Raw genomic sequence first — 26,584 nt, 5'->3', positions numbered from 1 at the left:
TGGGATGAAAAAATGTCCTACACACAGAAAATACCTTCCCCATTCACACTCACCGGATAACCACCCCGCGGTGCATGTAAATGTTGATATAATGGGATCCAGTGCTTCCGCTCGACTCCCAGTAAGATTTTGGGTTTCCATCTGTCAGTTTGTTGGCCCGATGAGGATTGGAAGAGACTTCCATCTTCTCCCAACACTTGTCCTCCTTGACTTCCACACTAGATCCTACACACAGACAGGACAAGTCACTATGAGCCATTAAACGGATTTAGCAGTAATAGCATCCTCTACTCTGCTTGTACTTGCCACCTTTAGTAAAACGCAACCCATGATGGGATGGGGTGGAATTTTCAATGAATGATACCAAACAATTTATCATAAGCCATTTTATTGTGGCATGTACATGCCTGCTTGAACAGTGTATTCACAATCAGTACACTTACATAATGCAATATAGACCTCAAAGAATATAAACCATCAATGCACCACAATAAGTACTGGAACATTCCAGATACTCAGATGGTCTACAGCAGGGGTAGGCAATGCGTGACCACATAGTGTGTCACAGTAATGTCTTCTGCCCCACTTCAAATTTCTCTGCCCCCACATTTGGCCCGTGCGCTCTGGAGTTGGCCCGTTTGGCCGGCTTCTGTAGAAGGGGCATGACCAAACAAGGTCTGCCGATTGGCTCTCCATCAGCACTCTCAGCCAACGGGGAGTGGACAATCCGCCTGTCAGAACGCAATAGAACAGTGGGGGAGATTGCTGTACTAACGTCAGTTTGTGTGTACAGCAGCTCCTCCTGAGCTGTTCACTTTTTTCATTCAGCCCTGCTGGGTTGAAGAAAAAAAAAAAAATAATTACTTGTCTAATTTAAGAGCAGAAGTGTCATTTCTGTCTGCTGCTTCATAACTACCAGCAAGAGTCACTTCTGGGAAGCTTTCCTGAAACAAAGAGAAAAAAAAGCTGACAGTGGAGGGAGCTCCAGCTGGTTCACAGCCTCAGCTCTGTGAAGCTCCTGTGAGCTGTGTGAGTGGAGGTGTGTCTCTCTTCCCTCCAATCAGCTCCAAGCATACTCATCATTGAGCTCTGCCGTGTTACTTCAGCACTCCACCTCCTTTTATCTGAACGCTCAGACAAGCTTTAGAAATTCTGCACTTTGATCAGAATAGAAGACTGCAGATAAACAGGTACAACGTATGTAGGAGGATTTGTTTCTTCTCTGTTTATCACCTGAAGCCAGTCGCTTCAATGGGTATATGAAAGGTTAAACACCCACTTTAAATTCCAAAAGGACAGATGCATGGCCTTGCATGTTATTAGAGTTTGGGTTGAACATGGAAGACTTAAGATACTAAACACACTCACCTTGACAAAGGTTTCTCAGAAAAACATCAAAGAATGGGATGTTGACCTGTTGCTGGCTGCGTCTGTGCTCTTCGATCTGTGTCAGAACCATCTGAGGGGGACAAGATAAAAGAGTTTACACTATAAACAATGGAAAGACACTTTCTTAATCACTTAGCAGAGATACAGCCATTAGATAGGTGGCAGCACAGATTCAAAATTCTTGGTGCACACACCCTCCTTTATACAACACACCATGCACTGGCCGGAAAAAGCAATCTGACGGTACTCACCGTCACTGGGAGTGAAAGACAGATACTTAATGGTTTGGATTGCTTCAAATGGGTTCTGTGCTTAAACTTATGATAATGTGTATTGAACCTCAATGTCAGAGACAGGCTCTCCCTATTGTCCGTGTATTGAGGTGTGATTTGTATGCTGTGAAGCCTGTCTGTCACATTGTTAATGAACGCACATAGTTTCTGTCCAGATGGCTAGTTAATTAGTTCAGGTTAATTATTTTTCTCTATAAAATTTCATTTGCATATGATAATGTAATCAGGCCACCCCTGACCTGTATGTGGTAATCTGATCAGGAGGTGGATGTCCATGCTGTATATAAACTGTGTACGTTGTTCAATAAAGGAGACGGTTCCAAAACATATACAAGCTAAGTTGTCGGCTAGCTTTGTATGGGGGTGGCTGGAAAAACTGATATCCATGTTCAAGACTGAAGGAAGCCGTATACTGACAGAAGCCCACAAACACAGTGTGGGTTGCGGTTCCATTACACAATCCATCACCATATAGTGAAGCAAAGAGCAGCACAGTAAGCAGATCGTAGGCTCACCTGGATGCAGCCGGCCAGAATGCTGGTGGCCATCTTCTGGTAAAGGCTGGAGTATTTCTCACAGTCACTTAGGAGGTCTCTCAGCTCCGGTGCCTGAATAATGCCTGTGCTGTGCTTCTCCAGCACTTTGCTCAGCGTGTCTTTGGCACCCAGCCGGCACATAACAACTGCACAGTCCTTGTTAGTAGAGGCCAGACGGTGCAGAAAGCTGACCACTTCCTGAAGAACCTAAACCAAACAAATAAAGAAAGATGTATGGTATGATGGATTAACAGTAGAACGACTCTCCAATAAAGCAAGACCAGCCTGTCACCCGGTCACTGAGAATACGGCCTGTGCCCGTTCCAATCCTTACCTCCTGATCACTGCTGGTACTCCCCAGGGAGGTCAGACAAGGCTCAATACTCTTGTGCCAAGGAAGTGTATCCTCCTGATAGAAATCCAGGGACTTGTTTAGAATTCTGAAAGAGACAATTCTATGAAAATCCTGCAAGCCAAATGGCTTCTCAACACAAAGCTTTTGGGGGCTCCACACCCTGCCCAAGACAGGGGGATCGCCAAATAGGAAACGGGACTTTAACCACTTCACAACCCCCCTGGAAGCTGATCAGCGGGTGCTGGCCAATGGATGTCTACAAGCACCCATTGATTGGCGAGTAGACAGGCTGGACAGAGTTCTATCACATCATTAGTAAAAGCAGCACATACAAAAACACTGGTTAGGCACACATCTGATCACCCTTGATGTTTAACCCCTTCCCAGCCAGTGTCATTAGTACAGTGACCGTGCATATTTTTATATTAGCACTGATTACTGTAGTGTCACTGGTTCCCATAAAGTGTCAAAAGTGTCAGTTTGCTGCAATATCGCAGTCTCGCTACAAGTCGCTGATCGCCGCCATTACTAGCATAAAAAAATAAAAAAAACACACACACACACATTATATATATATATATATATATATATATATATATATATATATAAATAAAATGGTCAATCTTTTGTTCGACGACTCCTCCCTCCGCACGTGTTACGTCCAATGTTCCCTCTAATTTTTTACTGTGCTGAGCAAATAAAAAAATTTCTGAGCGCAAACCTTTAGATTGAGCAATGGGGGGGGGGGGGGGGGACGTCAATGCAGAGTGACCAGCTTGCCCCAATCAACTGCAGAGTGCCACAGCAATGCCCCCAATAAACTGCAGAGTGCCACAGCAATGCCCCCAATAAACTGCAGAGTGCCACAGCAATGCCCCCAATAAATTGCAGAGTGTCACAGCAATGCCCCCAATAAACTGCAGAGTGCCACAGCAATGCCCCCAATACATTGCAGAGTGCCACAGCAATGCCCCCAATACATTGCAGAGTGCCACAGCAATGCCCCCAATAAACTGCAGAGTGCCACAGCAATGCCCCCAATACATTGCAGAGTGCCACAGCATTGCCCCCAATAAACTGCAGAGTGCCACAGCAATGCCCCCAATAAAATGCAGAGTGCCACAGCATTGCCCCCAATAAACTGCAGAGTGCCACAGCATTGCCCCCAATAAAATGCAGAGTGCCACAGCATTGCCCCCAATAAACTGCAGAGTGCCACAGCAATGCCCCCAATAAACTGCAGAGTGCCACAGCATTGCCCCCAATAAATTGCAGAGTGCCACAGCAATGCCCCCAATAAAATGCAGAGTGGCACAGCATTGCCCCCAATAAAATGCAGAGTGCCACAGCATTGCCCCCAATAAATTGCAGAGTGCCACAGCAATGCCCCCAATAAAATGCAGAGTGGCACAGCATTGCCCCCAATAAAATGCAGAGTGCCACAGCAATGCCCCCAATAAAATGCAGAGTGCCACAGCATTGCCCCCAATAAACTGCAGAGTGCCACAGCATTGCCCCCAATAAACTGCAGAGTGCCACAGCATTGCCCCCAATAAATTGCAGAGTGCCACAGCAATGCCCCCAATAAAATGCAGAGTGCCACAGCATTGCCCCCAATAAAATGCAGAGTGCCACAGCATTGCCCCCAATAAACTGCAGAGTGCCACAGCATTGCCCCCAATAAATTGCAGAGTGCCACAGCAATGCCCCCAATAAACTGCAGAGTGCCACAGCAATGCCCCCAATAAACTGCAGAGTGCCACAGCATTGCCCCCAATAAACTGCAGAGTGCCACAGCATTGCCCCCAATAAACTGCAGAGTGCCACAGCAATGCCCCCAATACATTGCAGAGTGCCACAGCAATGCCCCCAATAAACTGCAGAGTGCCACAGCAATGCCCCCAATAAACTGCAGAGTGCCACAGCAATGCCCCCAATACATTGCAGAGTGCCACAGCAATGCCCCCAATAAAATGCAGAGTGCCACAGCAATGCCCCCAATAAAATGCAGAGTGCCACAGCAATGCCCCCAATAAAATGCAGAGTGCCACAGCATTGCCCCCAATAAACTGCAGAGTGCCACAGCATTGCCCCCAATAAAATGCAGAGTGCCACAGCAATGCCCCCAATAAAATGCAGAGTGCCACAGCAATGCCCCCAATAAAATGCAGAGTGCCACAGCATTGCCCCCAATAAACTGCAGAGTGCCACAGCATTGCCCCCAATAAAATGCAGAGTGCCACAGCAATGCCCCCAATAAAATGCAGAGTGCCACAGCATTGCCCCCAATAAAATGCAGAGTGCCACAGCATTGCCCCCAATAAATTGCAGAGTGCCACAGCAATGCCCCCAATAAACTGCAGAGTGCCACAGCATTGCCCCCAATAAACTGCAGAGTGCCACAGCAATGCCCCCAATAAATTGCAGAGTGCCACAGCATTGCCCCCAATAAACTGCAGAGTGCCACAGCATTGCCCCCAATAAACTGCAGAGTGCCACAGCATTGCCCCCAATAAAATGCAGAGTGCCACAGCAATGCCCCCAATAAAATGCAGAGTGCCACAGCAATGCCCCCAATAAACTGCAGAGTGCCACAGCATTGCCCCCAATAAAATGCAGAGTGCCACAGCAATGCCCCCAATAAAATGCAGAGTGCCACAGCAATGCCCCCAATAAAATGCAGAGTGCCACAGCAATGCCCCCAATAAACTGCAGAGTGCCACAGCATTGCCCCCAATAAAATGCAGAGTGCCACAGCAATGCCCCCAATAAAATGCAGAGTGCCACAGCAATGCCCCCAATAAAATGCAGAGTGCCACAGCAATGCCCCCAATAAAATGCAGAGTGCCACAGCAATGCCCCCAATAAACTGCAGAGTGCCACAGCAATGCCCCCAATAAATTGCAGAGTGCCACAGCAATGCCCCCCCGCGACCCCATGCACTTACCTCACGGACGGTCACGGCACTCTGTCTTCAGTCCCCGGCTTCCAGCTTCCCGCGTCTCCATCCTCCCGAGTCCCGGCGCCTCCTCCTCGGCCAATGGCATGAAGTTGGCCTTTCGGCCAATCAGGAAGCGGGAGGACCCGCTCCCTGATTGGCCAGGAGGAGGATCCGTATGACAATAGCGAATTTTCATTCGCTATTGTCACACGATGGGCGTGCTCTCGGGGTGCACGCTCTGCTCCCTGGCCGCTCCGTCTGCGGCTGCGCCGTCTAACTAGGTGCTTGCGCGGGACGTAATTTCCACTGCGCGTCCGCGCACGCGCGCAACTTAAAGGGAACACTGGTTACGTCCCCCGGGACGTGTACGGAGGAAGGAGTCATCGAGGACGCCACCCGCTATCCACCTCGGAGTACGATTCTACTGTTGAGCTGTATACCGCGCACTGGGCACAGTGCCATATCTGATAATTTTAACATATGTGTGATACATTAAAGCATTCTTTTAGTACAATACACACTATGTACAGTACTTTGTTTTACATATTGATCAAATCGATCATACTCGATTGTACAATTATTCGAACAATACCTGGGCACTGTACGGTGAAGGTGTTTAATCTGTAGAGATTTCTGGTGAATAATACATGCAAACCGGACCATATGTCCATAAAAACTTGTCTTGTTAACCTTTGACCATGTGAACCCATTGTTCAGCCGCCATAAGCAACCTCCTGTTTCCAATCCAGCAGGGTAGGACACTTGGATTGTTTAAAAAATCTGGGTATTAGGGATTTGGCCGCATTCAGTAGATGAGGAATTACGCTTTTTTTTTTTTTTTTTTTATAGTTTGATGGAGCAGGGGACCCCCATGAAAAAGAAAATGCATTGGTGAGAATTCTATGGGTCTCAGTGTCATTCGTTTAATCCATGGGGTGATCTCCTCCCAAAATGGTTTGATCTTAGAGTAAGACCACCATATGTGGAGGAACGTGCCCCGATGCCCACAACCCCTCCAGCAGCAATCATCCGGAGCTGAATTGGATAAACACAAAGCTCTTACGTGTATGTGCATTGCTCTTACCTGTACACACAGAGCTGCAGCCGTTTCTCACCCCTCAGCTGCTCCAGACAGGAGAGGAGCTGCAGGAAGAAATTGTGGTCGGTTAGAAGTTGTGGAACATCACAACGTAGGGAGGAAACATCTTCACAAACACATCGTTCCAGAGAGGGGAGAATTTCCCGACACATCCGAATGTCTTTCAGACCACTCAGCAAAGATGAGAGATCCATTTCCTGGACAGCCAGCCCTGGAGCAGACTCTGAAAGAGAAAAAATGTACAAACCGCTGAGCACCTTTGACTAGAGACTGGGACGCTGCTGAGCGCCCTCAGCTAGAGAGGAGACACCACTGAGCGCCTACTGCTAGAAAAGAGGCACAGATGAGCAATATCCCCTAGAGACGGGACACAGCTGAGAAAAGATTTCACAGCTGAGAAATTTCTATCATTGCAAACTTCCATCTCTCTCTACAAAGCATTGTACATCAACAAATGAGATCACACAAAGTTCTCACCTTTGCTATCAGCACTAACTTTCTCTTTACTGTTCTTTAGGAGATCACTCAGCTGTTTCTGCATTAAGTCATCCAGCCTCGCATACATGGAATTGCTGGAGTCCTCAGAGAAGATCTGGAGGAATGTGGACAACTCCAAACTGGACAACTGTTCAGACAAACCCTTATGGTTCTCCATAAGCATCCGAATGACCAGGATACCATTGAGCACAGAGGAGAAACACCTGCCAGACAATAGACAGAGGGGAGGTCATTATGATCTGTATTAAAGGGTCATTCTGAAACAGGAGTTGTACAAACAACAAGGAAAGGGTGTTACTGCCACAGGTGAAGTACACAAGACTGACAAAAGGTTCAGTACACAGAACAGAGAAAGGGTCCTACTGACACAGATGCTATACACAGGACAAAGGAAGAGTTGTACTGTATGAAGGCAATCAGCCCACATATACAGGTTGTCACACAGTCCCCCCTCCCTGCTTGCCATGACCCCCAACTTCCCCCGACTGCTGCCCCTCTGCTGAGGCTGCGTCTCCTTTCCCTCCGGCTGAGCGCCAGGCAGTCAGCCTGCCCACTGTGCCTGCATGTGGATTCACCACATGCAGGCAGCACTCCTGTCGCCACGCGCCCCCCTCTCCCCTGTCTCGGCGGGTACAGCTTGATCCCGCTTGCTGTGCAGGCGGGGCCTGTTGCCAGGGTAACCCGACGCCAAGTCTCAAATTACCTGGACAAAGAGAAAGTGCCCCAATCCAGAGAGGGGCCCAGGCACCACTCTTCTTTAAGATTAATCTTCCCCTGCCTGCTGCTGTGCGAGATCTGTGCTGCGGCCAGACCCCACAGCCCCCCTTATCTAGGACCCCGTGGAAGACTCCTGCCTGGCCTGCCTCGGTTACCGGCTCTCTCCCCCCTGCTGATAGGCTGTGTGTGGTCCCCACAGACCCCCCCCACACAACAGAAGAACCCTGCCTGGCTAGTCTAACCTAGCAGTTCTGGGATTCCCCTGCCTGAAGGGGCTGTCTGGCAAGTCCTTAACCTTTGCTGTGCACCTGCCTGTGATGGGAACCTATCGCCCAACTCTGCCAACCCCACTCTGTCTGCCAAGGACTTACCCCCTATGCCCTGCCTGTTCTTAAGATTTACTACCCTACTGTACCAACCCCACTCTGTGTACCAAAGACTTATTCCCCCTTTCATGCCTGTGCTGAAGACTTACCGCCCTGCTGTGCCAAATCTGCTCTGTCCCGTTTGCCCCGTGGACTACCTCCCCTTTGCTGTCCCATATTGCCATCCTGAGAATCAGTTGTCATTGCTGTGCCTTCTGTTGTTCTGGGGACTAGTTCTCCTACTGTCTGTACCCCGAGGTTCCAATAAATGCCCACATGTTGGGTTTTGTGTGATCTGCCCTCATGTACTCTCTGTGCTCCTAGTTCGTCACACCGATCTTATTACACACAAATAACAAAACAAGATTAATAATTCTCACCCCTCCACACTAGTCATCTTGGCAATGGCACCAGGGATGGCCCTCAGGAGACTGCTGGAGCTGCCACTGGCTGCAGATCCAATACTGGAGAAGATCTCTTTTATAACCTGAGCATCCCCTGGATTCAGGATGTTACGTCTGGAAGATCCCTGAGGATCAGAACCATCCACCCCAGTCAGCACCTTCAGGACCTGCCAAGAGTAACATTGTTATCAGATGAGGGAGACAGACACTTAGGATGCGTGTAGGTTGGACTATTAGAGCTCCGCTTACCGCAAGTCCTATATGCTGGATGGCAGCAGAGGAATTATGTTCCTGCATACACCCCAGCACAGCTCTCACCCCTCCCTCTGTGGCAAAGAGTACACGCCAGTCATACTTCAACATGACCAGGTACGTCAACTGCAAGCACATCACCACCAACAGCTTGTCCTTCGACTGCGATGTCAGAAGTTCCACCAGAAGCTTTACAATCTTATCCCTAAATATCACAATATGTATTACTCGATAACTGCATAAAAAGTGTTATTAGCTTTTGCCTTTCATTCTTGTGCATTAGGGAAAAACTGAAATAAGTTTGACATGTCAGACACTGAGGTATTGTAATAAGTACCTGCATGATGTACGTCCCTCCGCCTTGATACCATGAGCTTCTTCACCAAGCTGTTGCTCCATGATCTGAACAATGAAGCCCAGGGCCCCAGCCCCACAAACATTCCGTTTTACCTTGTCCAGCATCTCTGCCAACAACTCCAAACAAACTCTGGGTGAAGAGCCCCAGAAAGTCCCAATTCCTAGAAGAGGATGAAGAATATGTGAGCAAGGTCTGCAAACATCACTCTGCAGCAGCAGCATAGATAGAATGAACCACAATAATTGGCAGTTTATCTGCTATGGCTTTTGCGCCCTCATCGGCTTACCCCAGAAAAAACAGCATTTTTGTACTGCCTAAAGCATGGGTGTCCAACCTTTTGGCTTCTCTGGGCCACATTGAGTGTAGAGAAATTTTCTCGGGCCGCAAATAAAATATATACTATAGTTAAGGTATATAAGTAATAAAACGCCGCCACGCCCTTCCCGTGTTGCCGCAACCCCCCTCCCCCAGCACTAATTTAACACGACTAGAGGATGATTCTTTTCTCTGCCTACCTTTAGTTGGAAGCCGCTGTGGCCGTGCCCCCGACCCGACTTCCTTCTTCCCCAGCAAAAAAAAAATAAAAATTTGTCAGGAAGCAGTGGGCCGCATTGCCTGCAGTTCCGGGCCGCATGAGGCCCCTGGGCCGCAGGTTGGACATGCCTGCCCTAAAGCATTATTTAATTTTTTTTTTTTTGAGTCCATTGAGGGACACAGGAATTCTTTAACCTTTGGGTTATACCGTCAACTAAAGAAGAAGAACTGGGCCCTGGCAAAGGAAAAAAAAAAAAAAAAACAAGCTAGCCCCTGTTACCAGCATGGCTCTGATTTGTAGCAAAGCAATAAGAGTCAATTCACATTTGTGCCACTTAAAAAGCATGCAATTTCCACTGCGACTTGATGCAACTTTACATGAGTAGGACTTTGATAGGTCTTTGACCAATGTGATTGTGTGTGGAACAGAAAGAAATTTAGTTTCATTCGGTTTTCTGATTTTCTAAGGAACTCCAAATTTTGAGAACAATCCTAATTCGAAGCAGTCAAAAATTGATCAACTGATTCAAATTCTATGCTGGTTATTAAGGAGTGGGCCAGGTAGCCGGTCGCCGCGTCCTTAACAACCGATGACTCATCAGCTTTCAGCGGGCTTTCCCATTAAAAATTTAATTAAGAGAAAAAAATGCCAGTATAAAAAAAAGAATAAATAAATAAAAAAAAAAAAAAAAGAAGAAGAAATTACGAGATTACGAGTACAAAAAAGCAAGAAAAAAAAAAAAAAAGGAAAATTGCAGTGATAAGATTGTAGTCAAACCCCAGGAACTGCTGAGCCCCAGGATTTTGGGCAATGCCAGCTTGATCCAGAAGACCGGAGAAGGTTTGGTAAAGATCTGCTAACCTTTGCAGTGACACAAGGTTGGAGGTGAGCAACACTCCAGTTTGTAGCCCTGAAGCTACCAACATCTGCAAGCTGTTAAAGCATCAGCAAGAGTTAACAAACGTCCCCCCCACTAGGGAAAATGGAGGCGCACCTTCTTGCAGAGGAAGGATTGTCTCAGCATTTGGTAGACTGAGTGCCGGGTCTTTTAGGTGGATGGGGAGTCAAGCTTGGAGGGTCTTGACAAGGAGATGGAAAGGGGCAGAAAAACATGAAGGAAAGTTTCTTAGAAAGAAGACTATAGTCCAGACTCCTGCAGCCAAATCACATGCAAGCTACCAAGACCCCAGCTGGCAAATCAAATATAGAATCTGCAGGAGTAGGGCACAGACGTGTGCATGTGGCCTCAGCTGGTTAGTTTGGGTCATCAAAGAAGACTCTGGTGACAGAAAAGGCTCCAAGATTAGAGGCCAACAGGACTCCAGAGCCGTGGAGGCTCCAGTTTCTTAGCAAGCATTTAAGGGGAAAAGGGAGAAAGAAAAGAATGGGCCCGTGTCCTCTACCGTACTCAATAAGGAATTTAGGGATACATGAAAACTTCCATTATCTTAATCATACAGTACAGGTCACAGCAATTAATTCTTAGACCATAGGATGTCCTCAAGTAATAATTTAAGGGGTTGGCAATAAAACAGGCCCAAAGAAAAAACAAGAAGGGTCAATGGACATGGCATCTTGCAGCTGGAGCATAGATCAGCAGAAAACAACAAAAACAGCGGAAAAAACGTTTTTGAAAACATGAACAGAGGATTAGGTGGTGGCCCTGAAACTTCTGGGAAAAACAGATGCTAGATGCTGTAAAAAACCTAAAGCCTCGTACACACGCACCGATTGTTGGCCGACCGATCGGCCGTCTTTTGTCCAGTGTTATTTTGGTTGAAATGTGCTCTAGACTGCACACTAATTTTGACGGCCAACAACAACCAACTTCAGAAGTGATGTCATGTGATGGTTTACTTTCCGTGTGTTTTTTCTTCTCTGAGCATGCCCAGTCTTGCTCATCTGATTTTTGTCTGCCGAAATCTGTACTGACGGACGAACAATCGGCCGTTCTGTTGACGGCCAACAAAAATTTTATAGCCTGCACACCAGATTTTGTTCGGCCCGAAAAGTCGCAGTCAGTTGTTGGAAGCATCATACTAACAAGCCTACAATCGGCCGATCGGACGTTGGCTGAAAATTCACGGCCAACAATCGGTGCCTGTGTACGAGGCTTAAGAGCCCTGACATCTCTGCGAGAACGGATTCAGGTAGGGAAGGAAGGACCCGTTCTTTAAAGGGCTTAAGCACTAGAAAAAGCCAGCCAAGTAATGGAGGAGGAAGTAATCGTAGGGGTCCCATCCTGTGAAGAAACAGAAGAGGGTTCAGTTCCCAAGGAAAGGAGTGGCAGGTAGCCATAGAAGACAGTCCTGATCTCACCTACAAGGCAAGACCTAATTGCTTGACATTCCTTTAAAGCAGAACATGAATACATTTTTTCCTCAGAAGGCGATAAGAGCACCAACAAGAAGAACTGGATTCCAAGCTACAAGAAGCGCAAAAAAAAAATAAAATAAAATGGGTGCCAAATCGCAACTACAGGGACCAATGGAGAGAAGGCTCTGTTCTTACACAGCCCACGAAAGCGATTCCTGGCAATTCAAATGAAAGCTGTTGCAGCTGGGTGAACCCCGCTCTGCGATGATCCGCCTGGCTTTCCTCTCCTCTCTCTTCTCCTGGGTGATGGCTGGGAGAAAGGCTCCCAACGCAGCCCCACACTCAGCCGAAATCATTTTCCACTCGCAAAATGCAAGCAGGCCAGTTGGAAATTTGAGGGATGCTTACCTATTTTCAGGCTGCTCTGGTCCAGTCACGAGATTTGGCTCCTCAGTGTCAGCCAGCACTGCTGTAGGGGAGAAGGGAGAACTGACGACGGATAGGCCAGTGAAGCCTATGGGTGATGTTGCTGCCCCAGGCTACCAGCCGTTGCCGGGCGCTCGCTCGCTCCTCTCCCCAGCAGCCACCACTGGCTGAAACAGAGGGGATCACATGACCAGAATTAAGTGGTCTGAGAATTGCTAAGTATATGCACTCACCGGCCATTTTATTAGGTACACCTGTTCAATTGCTTGGTAGCATGTAACCACATCACATGGCAGCAACTCAATGCATTTAGGCATATAGACGTGGTGAAGAAAACTTGCTGAAGTTCAAAACGAGCATCAGAATGGGGAAGAAATGGGATTTAAGTGAATTTAGCATGGTTGTTGGGGCCAGACGGGCTGGTCTGAGTATTTCAAAAACTGCTGATCTACTGGTATTTTCACACACAACCATCTCTCGGGTTTACAGAGAATGGTTCGAAAATGAGAAAATATCCAGTGAGCGGCAGCTGTGGGGGTGAGCAAGCCTTGTTTGTGTCAGAGGTCAGAGAAGAATGAGCAGACCGGTTCCAGATGATAGAAAGGCAACAGTTAACTCAAATAACCACTCGTTACAATCAAGGTATGCATCTCTGAATGCACAACACATAGAACCTTGAATCTACAGCAGCAGAAGACCACACCGGGTGCCTCTCCCGTCAGCTAAAACAGGAAACTGAGGCTACAATTCTCACAGGCTCACCAAAATTGGACAATAGAAGATTGGAAAAAAACGTTGCCTGGTCTGATGAATCTCGATTTCAGCTGCGACATTCAGATGGTAGGGTCAGAATTTGGTGTAAACATGAAAGCATGGATCCATCCTGCCTTGTATCACCGGTTCAGGATGGTGGTGGTGGTGTAATGGTGTGGGGGATATTTTCTTGGGCCCCTTAGTACCAATTGGAGCATGGTTTAAATGCCACAGTCTACCTGAGTATTGTTGCTGACCATGTCCATCCCTTTATGACTACAGTGTACCCATCTTCTGATGGCTCCTTCCAGCAGGATAATGCACCATGTCACAAAGCTCCAATCATCTCACCACTGGTTTCTTCACCATGACAATGAGGTCACTGCCCTCCACACTCACCACATCTCATCCAACAGAGCACCTTTGGTATGTGGTGGAATGGGAGATTCGCATCATGGATGTGCAGCCGACAAATCTGCAGCAACTGCGTGATTTTATCATGTCAATACAGATCAAAATTTCTGAGGAATGTTTCCAACACCTTGTTGAATCTATGCCACGAAGAATGAAGGCAGTTCTGGAGGTTAAAGTGGGTCCAACCGGTTACTAGCAAAGTGTACCTAATAAAGTGGCCGGTGAGCATACAGCTTTCTTACACAGGTTAGTAAGCATAGGTATTAGGAGGGCGGAGGAGACAGTTTTAAGAGAAGTTAAAGTGGAACTTCACTCTCCCAATCAACATTGATTTATTTTAATCCTCATACTGCTAGCATTAGTAAATAGATAGGAAAGCATATCATATTTATAGGTTTTAATCTTGTTATTTTTTTTTTTACATTTCTTCAGTTACTACTGGTTTCTTGGCTAGGCAAAGGATGTCACACATCCCAGGAGTCTTAGGAAGGGGAGGAGGGGCTTTCTCATCTAAGCATGCTCTCCTGCATGCATGCTTGAGCTAATTCCTGCAAGTAAATGTTACATGAATCATTTGCCCTTACTCAAGATGGCCACGGCCAGAAATGCTAGGGGGTTGTTTTTCAAAGTGATTTTTCAACAAACTAAAGCATAGAGACATGGATGGATTTTATATATAAAAATTGAATAAAAACTGGATTTTTGTAATATTAAACAGTAAAATCCTTTCTCTGAAGTTCATTGACAGGCGCAGCTCTGCTTAATCAGACTATAGGGTTATGCTCCTCCCACTAGGGATAGGCACTAGGCGGAGAAAAGGCTTGTCCACGCCTATAGGGGCTGTCCCAGCCGGCATAACCCCTCAGGCTCTGCTATACTCAAAACAGTTGTGTTGCAAGCAGTGACAGAAAAAAGACCCCATAACTCAAAAGTAGAGGGGCAGGTGCTGCGTCTGTCGATGAACTTCAGAGAAAAGGATTTTACGGTAAGTTCTTACAAAAATCCAGTTTTCTCTATCGTTCGACAGACGCAGCTCTGCTTAATCATAGACTATAGTGATGTCCCAAAGCAGTAAAAACATGAGGGGTGGAAACAAGACAGGAACAAAAAACCTTAATGCCTCAATGGCCAACATAGCCAACCAGGTAAAACAGAGCTCAACCAGAAACAGGAGCTCCCCCGGAACAAACCCTCAAAGAGAAACCAAAAAAGGGGGTTTCTCTCTCAAACTGCAGTCTGCAAAACCTTGCGGCCAAAAGAAGCATCCGCAGATGCCAGCACATCTACCTTGTAGAATTTTGTAAAGGTATGCACAAACTACCAAGTTGCTGCCTTGCAAACTTGAAGCACCGACGCCTGATGGCGAAAAGCCCAGGAGGCGCTCAGCGCTCTAGTAGAATGCGCCTTCACCGGGAAGGGAGGAATCCGACACTTCAGTGAATAGGCTTGTACCACCGTCTGTCTGATACATCTGGAAATGGCTGCAGCAGACGCAGTCAGTCCCTTACGAGGTCCATCCATAAGGACAAAAAGAGTGTCCGATTTTCTGAAGGACGGAGTGGTCTCTTAAGTAAACCCTGATAGCCCGGGCCACATCCAAAGAATGTAAAGCATACTCCTTAAAATGCTGAGGTTTAGGGCAAAGGGAAGGCAGTACAATCTCTTCATTTAAATGAAAATCAGAAACCACCTTAGGAAGGAACGACTGATTAGGTCGAAATACCACCTTAGCTCTGCAAACCACCAAATAAAGTGAGCGGCAAGACGACGGCGCCAATTCAGATACTCTGCGGGCAGAAGTGATCGCCACCAAGAAGGTAACCCAAGACAAAGCAAGCAGCAAAATCTCAAGAATTTCCTCAAAAAAAGGAGTCTTATGAAGAACAGACAGCACCAAATTGAGATTCCCATTGCTTTAACGGGGATACCGAATGAGAGACCGCTCTCAACAAGAGATCATCCAGGTATCCCAGTACCGCAATCCCCCTCTGGCGCAGCAATGCTAACATCGTAGAACCTTGGTAAACACCGTGGGAGCGGAGGCGAGACCAAAGGGTTATGCCATAAATTGATAATGCTGCTCCACTACGGCAAAAAGAAGAAACCACTAGTGTCCAGCGTAGATAGAGAGGTCCACTACCGTACGGATGGAATCCGTCCAAAACCTCTGTACCCGCACAAAGCGGTTCAGTGCTTTGTCCCCGTCAGTAGGCACAACAAACTGAGTATAGCAGAGCCTGAGGGGTTATGCCGGCTGGGACAGCCCCTATAGGCGTTGACAAGCCTTTTCTCCGCCTAGTGCCTATCCCTAGTGGGAGGAGCATAACCCTATAGTCTATGATTAAGCAGAGCTGCGTCTGTCTTTGAACGATAGAGAAATAGCATTTTTCGGTTTGTGGTGCTCAGATGCAGTGAAGACCCGCTTTAAAGTGTTACTAAAACCACAACGGTAAAATCTGTCTATAGATGCAGAATAGCATGCTTGTTATACTCACTTTGTAACTTAAATGATTAATCTTCTGCATTGTGTAAAAAAAGGCTATGTGATCCTGCATGCACAGATTCTCCCCCTCCTGCAGATTTAAAGAGGAAGTAAACCCTCCTCTGACACTTTTACCTATAGATAAGCCTATGATAAGGCTTACCTATAGGTACTGTAAATATCTCCTAAACTTGTACCGTTTAGGAGATATTTACCTGACATGCAGCCAGTGACGTCACTGGCGCATGCGCTCTGAAGGAACGGCCGTTGGTGCCGTTCCTTCAGAGACCCGTGCCGTGACCGTCGGCTCCCAAGCGCGTGCGCGGGAGTGACGTCACCGCGGCTCCGGCCAATCAGATGGCCGGATGCCGCGATCCCGGAAGACGGGCGACTGGACATGTCGCCCGTCATACAGGTAAGCGGATGGCACGGCGGGGGCTCGTTCTAAGGTAAGTATTTCGTAATGAGCTAGTATGAGGTGCATACTAGCTCATTATGCGTTTCTCTTACAGGTTGCAAAAAGAAGAAATTTTTTTTTTTCAGGTTTACAACCTCTTTAACTCTAGGAAAGTCCATATAAGCCACAGTAAGTGTAGTTCAGCTGCACATGCTCAGTTTGGTTTCCATTGCTGGATAGAATGCTTCCTGGTTTTAGCTGAACTATTCAGGTCACATTGTATTAACATCACACAATTGGGCGTGTATACAGATCCTAAATGACAGCCCAGTCCCTCCCTCTTCCTCCATGCCCAGTAACTCAGTGGGTGGGATGTCACATCTTGATTGATGGATGATCCGCCTCCCACAAAAGCATGAGGACACAGGCTATAGTGGATTTCAAGAGGCAGTAAAATCTCCTCCTACATGAACACTCTGGACTCGGGCAGACCCTGCAGTGTATCACGTGCCCGTGGTATACAGATCAGCTAACAAGGTATATAGCTGTAGTATTTTAAATGTAAAAATATCATTTATAAGCTGTGGGCAGTGCGGAGGGGGGGCTGATTAACATTTTTTTAAGTTACTGGGTTTTGAGCTTATCACAAAATTTCACTTTAACAAGGGCAGATATGCACAGTAGGTCAAACAAAAACATTATTGATCTTAAAGCAGACACATGAACTTTGTTAAACAGCATCCCTTCCTCCTTATAGAGGATTATTGATAGTAAAGACTCAAGCAGTTTTGGCAGAAATCATATGCACACTAAACAGTCACATTACCCACCTCTTCCTGTCCTGGATTTCCTTACCACCCAACCCCCCCCCCCCCCCCCCGCCCCCACTCGGTTAGAATGACCTCTCGTACCTTTCTCCTCACCTTTGCTCTTTTCCTCAGTTGGTGCGGTGACCTGAACTCCTTCCTGAGTGAGAAGTCTGCGGAGGACCTGAAGGTCTGAGGGCTCCGAAGGACCAGCTCCACCCTTGTCAGCTTTTCTAGTTTCTTCGCTCTTTGTTTTTTTGGAAGCGGTGAAACCAGGCAGGGAGTTATCCTGTACGGAGGAACTGGCATTGGACGTCATCTTGGTTGCTGTGCTGGCACGGAATACATATTTTACATAGACGTGTGAACTCTGCAAGTCATTTAGGATAGAGCCACGGCAATGTTCACGGAGAAATTCCAGAATCTTCTGTGCAACATCCACCGAAATTGAGACCTTTATAAAGGATGCTTCATCTGCGCCACGCAGCTGGGGGAAGAGAAGAGCGAGGAGTCAGAGAGTCTTATGCTAGACCCCAATCTACAGAGAGCAAAACCAGAAACTGACGGAGAGGAGGCCCTGCTTTAATACCACTCTACAGACTGCTCCACCCAAGGAGGACAAAAAGAAAGGAACACAAAGAGGCCCTGCATTACCAATCTACAGACTGCTCCACCCAAGATGGTCAGAAAGGAAAGGAAGGGGACCATAAAGAGGCCCTGCTTTATTACCAATCTACAGACTGCGCTACCAAAGACAGCGTGAGGACACAAAGAAGATATGCGTTATTACTAACCTATGGACTAGAATACCTGGGACTGACCAAGAGGAAGACACAAAAGAGGCCATAGGGTTATTTACCGAAACTGGAGAGTGCAAAATCTGGTGGAACTCTGCATAGGAACCAATCAGCTTCCAGGTTTTATTGTCAAAGCTTAAAGAGGTTGTAAACCCCCCAAAAAAATTTTTTTTCTTTTTGAAACCTGCAAGAGAAACACATAATGAGCTAGTATGCATCGCATACTAGCTCATTATGAAATACCTTAGAACGAGCCACCTCCGTGCCGTCCGCTTACCTGTATGACGGGCGACATGTCCAGTCGCCCGTCTTCCGGGATTGCGGCATTCCGGCCATCTGATTGGCCGGAGCCGCGGTGACGTCACTCCCGCGCGCGGGAGCCGACAGTCACGGCACGAGCGGCCGTTCCTTCAGAGCGCATGCGCCAGTGACGTCACTGGCTGCATGTAAGGTAAATATCTCCTAAACGGTACATGTTTAGGAGATATTTACAGTACCTATAGGCCTTATCATAGGCTTACCTATAGGTACAAGTTACAGAGGAGGGTTTACTTCCTCTTTAATTGAACAAGCTGAAGTTAGAAGCTGATTGGCTGCCATGCACAGCTGCACCAGATTCTGAGTGCACAATTTTTAGTAAATCTACCCACCTGTGTCATTATACTGCAGACTGCACCCCTGCCTTATTTCCAAACTTATGCCTAGTCCACACAATCAGACAAAAAAATACCGCTTTCAAAGAGATCTTCCGATAATCTGATCGTTCGTACGCATTTTTCGAGAGCCGATTGAAAGATTGTATTAACATGCCTTATTATATTTCACATATATTTCAGCTTATGCCCACTTATCAATGGAATGTGGTCCCTTGCAATTACATAGTAACGAGTCAGACTAACACTCATTCATACAACCCTGGACATCAGACAGCTGTATTTTGCATTTAGACGACATGTTAAACACCTTTCCATTCATTCATTCAAACACTTGACAGTTGGATATTTTGCATATAGATGACAGACAACACCTGAACTCATTGACACTTACTTACATTAAGGCTCGGTTTCCACTAGTGCGACTTGCTGTGCAACTTGACACATGTCAAGTCGCACAGCAAGTCAAAAGCCATTGATTTCTATCTGGCCCGTTTCCACTGCCGCGACTTGAGTTGCGGCGACTTCAAAAGTAGTTTGTGCACTACTTTGAGCCGTCTTCAGTGCGACTTCCCTCTATAATGAGGGACAAGTCTCACTGAAAGCCGCAAACAACTTTAGCTACGAAGTCGTGCTAGAAGTAGCACGACTTCGTAGCCGCACTAGTGGAAACCGAGCCTAACACATGACAGCTGAACACAGACAGAGCGGCTGCCCCACAAACACAATCTCCAACACACGACACCCCACACATACACAGGTGTATAGGAAACAAAAGCCTTTCATGTACTGTTTCTGTGAGACATGTTCGATTGTCAAATTGAACCGGTAAATTGTAAACCAGTTTAAAGCAGTTTTTTCCCGCTCAAACTTGCCTTAAATATGAGCTAAACTTGAAATAAAATTAGATGTGTCTACACCTTGCTTCGATGCGCTGTGTCCTTGCATGGAAGAGGGAAAATTCACTATCCGGGAGGGTTAGCAACTGAAGGGTCGTATATCATCTTGTACCCCCCCCCCTTCCACTGCCATATTTGGCACCTTTTTTTCTTTTTTTTTGGGGGGGGGGGGGGTTCACTTCACTGCAGCCCCGCCTCCTCCGCCCCCCGCAGCCAGCCTATTCACAAGGCACAGTGGGCTTCACACATTAACAGTAGGAAACCGGCTGTCCCTTAATCAAGATGGCTGCGTCTGCACCTGATAGCCGATTAAAAAAATCGGTTCGAATAAGGACACCACTGGATGCCTGGACAGGCAAGTCCACTAATATTAAAAATCAGCAGCTACAGTATTTGTAGCTGCTGGCTTTTAAATTTAGTAACCTAATGGTTTTTAATATGACACTAGCATGCAAAGAAAAAAAAAAATGGACGATCATCCGCCCAATATTCTCATTGTGTGTACGAGGCTTAAGGACTGCACTACCCTTTGTCTCATTTATCCCACTAGTGTTTCAAGTGGAACTATAGGCAAAACGTTATTTTTCCCCCATTTTGGATAGAGTAAGGGAGGGTTATAACCCCTGTCAGCTTCCTTTGGGACCCCAGGTCACCAGATCTAGTGTCCCCATTGGAAGATTTCACCTTTAATACTTTTCTGAGGATAACACAAAATTTGGGATTTTCTTTTACTTTCAATATTAATGGTAAAACGGACACAGAGAGATAGGAAATAACGGGGGCACAGACAGCAATAAAAACTGTCAAGCGTTCTAATCCCTCTACACTCTATCCAAAACTAAATTTAAAAAATGTTGCCTTTTAGTTATACTTTGAGGTTTTCTATGTACTTGTAATATAGGCCATTAGGCAAACATCTGGTCATGGTTGTCTGTATTTTGCAATCTCTGTACTTTATGATTCATCTACAATACAATAACTGTTGATAGACTATTGTACTGGAATGTCGTTTATTTCACTCGGAAAGGTTTTGTGATTGGAATAGATTGCAATGGTTTATCTTTCCTTGTAAAATGGAACTTTGTAGTTCCCAATAAAAGAAGAAGAAGAAGGAGAAGAAGGAGAAGAAGAAGAGAGAGCTTTACTAAAACTGGAGCACACAGAATTTGGTGCATCACTGCATAGTAACCAACAGCTCCTAACATCAGTGTATTCAATTAGGCCCCTTTCACACTTGTGTGACTTCAAAGTCGCACATTTTTACCGCAATTGTGACGTGACTTTTTGCCACGATTTTGACTGGGCTTATAAATGTCTTTTCCTCAAATTGCATTAAAATCATGCCAAAGTAGTGCAGGGACTACTTTGAAGTTGGTGCGACTTCAAGTCGCACAGATATGAATGGGGCTCATTGGAAATAATGGAGAACAACTTGTAATGCGATTTTGCAGTCCAAAATCGCACGATAAGTCGCACAAGTGTGAAAGGGGCCTTAAGCGTTAATAAAACATTGAAGCTGACTGGTTACTAATCTGTGTGGCAGTTTTAGTAAACCTCCACTGAAGAGACCATGCCTTAGGCTCGAGTCACACCTATGCATGTTGCTTTTCAGCGTTTATGTTGTGCTTTCCAAGTTTTTTTTTACCGCGATTTGTAGTTTTTATGCTTATTTTTTTGGGGGGGGGGGAGGGGGATTTGTTGTTGGGCAGATTTAATAAAACAAATCACGGTAAAAAAAACACACTACATGCTTCTCTGTTGAAGTTTATTAACCACTTAAGCCCCGGAAGATTTTACCCCCTTTCTGACCAGTTCCTATTTTGCGTTTCGGCACTGCGTGACTTTAACGGACAATTTGCGCGGTCATGCGACGCTGTACCTAAACGAATTTGACGTCCTTTTTTTCCCACAAACAGAGCTTTCTTTTGGTGGTATTTGATCACCTGTGCGATTTTTTGATCATGCGCTATAAACAAAAAAAGAGCGACAATTTTGCAAAAATAACAATATTTTTCACATTTTTTTTATATGAAATTCCCAAAAAAAAAAAAGTAAAAATCAAAATTTTTTTTAAATTTTTGGCCAATTTGTTTTCTGCTACATATGTTTGGTAAAAAAAAAAAAATCACAATAAGCGTATTTTGATTGGTTTGCGCAAAAGTTATTGCGTTTACTAAGAGAAAGATTGTAATTTTTTTTTTTTTTTTAACGAGTAATGGCGGCGATATGCAATTTTTTTTGCGGGACTGCGACATTGCGGCGGACAGATCGGACCCCTGACTGACATTTGACACTTTTGGGGGTACCAGTGACATTTCTACAGTAATCAGTGCTATACATATGCACTGTTACTGTAAAATTACACTGGCAGTGAAGGGGTTAACTTTATTTGAGAGGGAGGGGTTGTGTGTGTCCCTAGGGGCGTGATTCTAAATGTGATTGGATGTGGCTTGAGCTGTAGGAACAGTGATAAACGGTCCTACATAGTAGAACCGTATGATCATTGTTTCTACACAGGGGAGAATGACAGGCAGCTTGTTTACATTAGCCGTCTGCTTTGCTCCCTCTCCCCCGACGATCGCTGAGTGACCGGCGGACATCGGGTCCGCCAGGCACACGCGCGGGGGGGGGGGGGGGGGTCCGTGACCACGTGCTCGCTCCCCAGAGCCTCACAGGCTAGTGACGTACCGATACGTCACTCTGCCTGTGAGGGGCTGACCGCCGCAGTATATGTACTTGCGGCGGTCGGCAAGTGGTTAAAGAGTAAGTTGACATTTATAGAAAAAAATCAATAAAAAGAATATACACTGGAACCCCCCCCAGGGAACACGGATCCCTGTCTTAACCCTGTCAAAGCAACCCCACACACGGTTAGCAAGTAACCCCTAGGGACACATTGAACCCTTTGATCGCCCCCGATGTTAACCCCTTCCCAGCCAGTGTCATTAGTACAGTAACAGTACATATTTTTAGCACTGATCACTGTAATAAAGTCGCTGGTCCCGCTAAAAATAGCTCATCGCCGCCATTACTAGTAAAAAATAAATAAAAATGCAATACAAATATCCCATCATTTGTAGAAGCGATACATTTTGTGCAAGCCAATCAATATACGGTTATTGGGATTTTTTTTACCAAAAATAATGTAGCAGAATACATATTGACCAAAATTAATGACGAAATTCGATTTTTTACATTTTTTTTTTTTTGGATATGTTTTATAGCTGAAAGTAAATACATTTTTTATATTTTTTTTTTTTTCAAAATTGTTGCTCTTTTTTTGTTTATAGCAAAAAAAATAAACACCGCAAAGGTGATCAAATACCACCAAAAGAAAGCTATTTGTGGGGGAAAAAAAACGGACAATTTTATTTGGGTCCAGCATTACACAACCGCGCAATTGTTACTTTAACTAACGCAGTACCGCATCACAAAAAATTACCTGGTCATTAAGGGGGAAAATCTTCCGGGGTTGAAGTGGCTAAGTTCAGGTGTGTTCCCTCATGCTGCAAAAGCTCTGGGAGGTATCAACTGTCTTAAGGCCTGTACACACTTGACGGAAATCGGACGAAATATCCTCCGATTTTTCTCTCTCTTGCTCAGTGGTCATTACCGTTTTTAGTTGACAGTGCATAAATGTTCACTAAATTTCTTGTCCGATTTTTTTTTTTTTTTGGGACATTTGTTCCTAGACTTCCGGGTTGTCAGCAACTTCAGATCATGCGCGGTCTTTCATATCTGATTTTTCACAGATGTACTGCATACACATTAAACGAAAATTGGTTGTCTGGGGATGGACGATAAAAATTTTGGTGTTTGTCCCTCCGTTTTTTTTCATTGAAATTGTCGGCATCGGCTGCTTAAAGTTGTGTACACACTAGCCAAAAATCGTACGATTTTACGTCGGACGGGAATTTTCGGCAGATTTTCTACTAGTGTGTACCCCACTCAATATGGCTTTTTGTAGGGAACCCTACATAATACAAACACAAGGGGGTTTATTTACTAAAGGTGGAGAGTGAAAAATCAGCCTCACTTCTGCATAGAAACCAATCAGCTTCCAGGTTTTATTGTAAAAGCCTAATTGAACAAGCTGAGGTTAGAAGCGGATTGGTTTCTCTGTGGAAGTAAACCTGCGTTTGCACTCTCCAGCTTTAGTAACTAAACCCGAATAGGACTACAAAAATAAGTGAATTTAGTAAGATGTGAGGCTGTGTTTTCCATGAGATGGTTTTCATCAGCAGAGTACAAACAAGTTTCTGTATCCATTAGTGCTTTATTCTACGTATGTTTTATTGGATACAGCCAAAATGTATACATCATACAGGACCAAGCAGGGTGTGCGTGTGTAAATATATATATATATATATATATATATATATATATATATATATATATATATATATATACACATACATATATACACACACACACATATACACACACACACATACATACATACACCGGGCTTGAAAAATTTGCCTAAATTCTAGGAGCCAGCTAAAAAAAGTTAGGAGCCATTTTTTTTTTTTAAACTAACAACCAAGCTTTATTTAATAAAACGGATACTAAATTTACACATAAATACGACTAGAACCCCACTCTCCTCTATAGCACAATTGGATGGAAACAGACTGTCTGACTGTCTGTCTCTTTCCATCCGATGCCATCTGATCCGATCCACGGGATGGATAGAAAATAGAACCACCATCCGTCTGTTTTTGGCGGACAGGATCAGATGGCGGCAGATTACCGCTCCATAGAGGAGAATGAAGGGTCCGATCAGGTCTGCGTGAAAAACTGACAGGAGGACCTGATCAGACAGCCCGTGTGAAAGGGGCCTTCGGCTGTGGCACAGCGATGAGGAAAAAGAAAAAAAAAAAAAAAAAGATATAGAGATATATAATTTTTTCTTTTAATAATAAGATTTAAAAAAAAAAAAAAAAAAAAGAAAACTTTTTTTTAGTAATTAAAAAAAAGAAAAAATTATTATTATTTTTTTTTTTTAATTTAAAAAATAATTAATAATAATAATAATAATAATAATAATAATAATAATAATAATAATAATAACCACACTCCCTGTCCACTTACCTTTAAGTGCCGGTTCACACTTATGCGATGCGGGAAGGCTGCGAATTCTCAGCCTGTTCCCGCATCGCACACGCACCCCAGGCAGTTCACACTGCCATATGCGATACGCTGGGGGTGTCAATGTAATTTTAACGACACCCCCAGTTTGATCGCATATCGCAGTGCGATCTTGCAGTTCGCACAGGATCGGATCGCACAAGTGTGAACCGCTGTGCGATCCGATCCTGATGCGGCTGCAAAAATGCCTCCTGTGCGTGTTTGCTGCGGGTGCGATGCGAATTTAGCCATACAAAATGTATGGCTAAACTCGCACCGCACAGCCGATCGCATGTAATGTCGGAGCAATGCGCTCCGACATTACATGCGAACCCCGCACACGCAGAAGTGTGAACCGGCACTAAGCAAAGGTAACTGGACAGAGAGATGAAGCCTGCAAAAACTTCCCTCTCATCTCCTCTTTGGAAGGAGATGGGAAGGCATTGAGAACAGGCATTACTCCCGGCCACCACAAGAGGGCGCCAGTTCCCACAGCCTCTCATCTCACAGAAGGCCCGAAAAGCCAGGGCCTCAATTATCGGAGGTCGCGGAAGTCTGTGCACTCGGGGAGAAAGTGGGGGCGCAAAAGGGACAGGACACCTCCTGCAGGGCACCCCAGGCGCCAGGTTGCTAATTCTAGTCGCAAATGCGACCTGGCGCCTGGGGTTTGTCGAGCCATATATATATATATATATATATATATATATATATATATATATATATATATATATATATATATATATATATATATATATAATGTATAAAACCTTCTTACAAAGAGGCTGATTTTTTCACTCTGTGCCATCCCTCATTACGTTGGTTAGTATACTTAGAATATTTCCTGCACAATGCTCCTCACTCACCTCCTCCAAGTTGTGTTTTATCATTGTGTAGACCTCATTCTGCTCCTGAATCTCCAGCCTCCGAATAAAGAAGAGGACCTCCCACCACTCATCCTGCCTCAGGATTCCTCTTTCCTCGATGGCTGCTGCACCGAGATATGGAAGGGTGTACACGGTGCCACATGGCTTACATGGCAAAGACTGGGGCACTGTAAAGAAACAGCAAGATGCAAAATGAATTGATGGACATGACAGAACAGTGCACCATTCAGTAGAGGAACCGCTCCCTGCTTGGTGTTAAATGACTCATACAACTTCAAAGACACAGCAAAGATAACAATCAATACTGGATACCCACTTCCTGCCTGCTGCTCCATTCCACCAGATCCAATGCATCCTCCCCGCTCACCTGGTGACACCTTCACACTTTCAGCCACAGTTGAAGCTTTCTCTGTACCGTCGTCTTCAGCCTGCTCTCCAATAATCTGAACCATGTGCCAGTGGACCCAGTAAGTACGACCAGTGGACCTCCAGAGCACCTGTAAGTGTTTATTCACATGTTAATACAAACTCTGCCCTGGACGTATCGGTCGACATTTCTAAAGCTGGTAAAAGGCAACCAATTTCATCCACTTATGGCTGCACATTTCAGATCTGTGGGTAGACCCTGCCGGATGGCCAGGGGGAAGATTCAATTATTGGAGACCTTTCTTTCCTGTTGGATGAGCGGATACAATTGTACGCTTGCCCTGGTTTCTTCTTGCTCCTTATACAAAGACATGAGCTCAGTCAACTTAAAAGCACAAGTTTACCAAAAAACACTCTTCAACAGTTACATTATGCCTGAACCTTTGTCCATCTAAGCCTAAGGTCTATGTCAGTGTTTCTCAACTCAGGTCCTCAGGGCACACTAACAGGCCAGGTTTG

At 45.5% G+C, this 26,584-nt stretch overlaps 1 protein-coding gene across 3 annotated transcripts in view; it reads right to left on the bottom strand.

Annotated features, from left to right (window-relative positions):
* Positions 1–26,584, bottom strand: part of CUL9 (cullin 9) — a 101,348-nt gene that overhangs the window by 36,578 nt on the left and 38,186 nt on the right. For 2 of the 3 annotated variants that reach the window (XM_082250175.1, XM_082250177.1), the window contains exons 5-16: positions 26,016–26,196; positions 25,679–25,866; positions 17,454–17,823; positions 9,187–9,367; positions 8,847–9,054; positions 8,574–8,764; positions 7,091–7,314; positions 6,599–6,836; positions 2,553–2,658; positions 2,198–2,425; positions 1,369–1,459; positions 54–225 (exon numbers count right to left, since the gene is read on the bottom strand). In XM_082250175.1, the coding sequence (XP_082106301.1) occupies positions 54–225; positions 1,369–1,459; positions 2,198–2,425; positions 2,553–2,658; positions 6,599–6,836; positions 7,091–7,314; positions 8,574–8,764; positions 8,847–9,054; positions 9,187–9,367; positions 17,454–17,823; positions 25,679–25,866; positions 26,016–26,196 (2,378 nt within the window). The remainder of the gene's footprint in view (positions 1–53; positions 226–1,368; positions 1,460–2,197; positions 2,426–2,552; positions 2,659–6,598; positions 6,837–7,090; positions 7,315–8,573; positions 8,765–8,846; positions 9,055–9,186; positions 9,368–17,453; positions 17,824–25,678; positions 25,867–26,015; positions 26,197–26,584) is intronic. The other variant, XM_082250176.1, reaches the window with a different exon arrangement.

The sequence above is a fragment of the Pelophylax lessonae genome (genome assembly GCF_965119305.1).
Source record: "Pelophylax lessonae genome assembly, chromosome: 3".
Taxonomy (NCBI): domain Eukaryota; kingdom Metazoa; phylum Chordata; class Amphibia; order Anura; family Ranidae; genus Pelophylax; species Pelophylax lessonae.
Note: the sequence above shows the minus strand (reverse complement) of the source record. Positions and strands in the feature narration are given on the sequence as shown.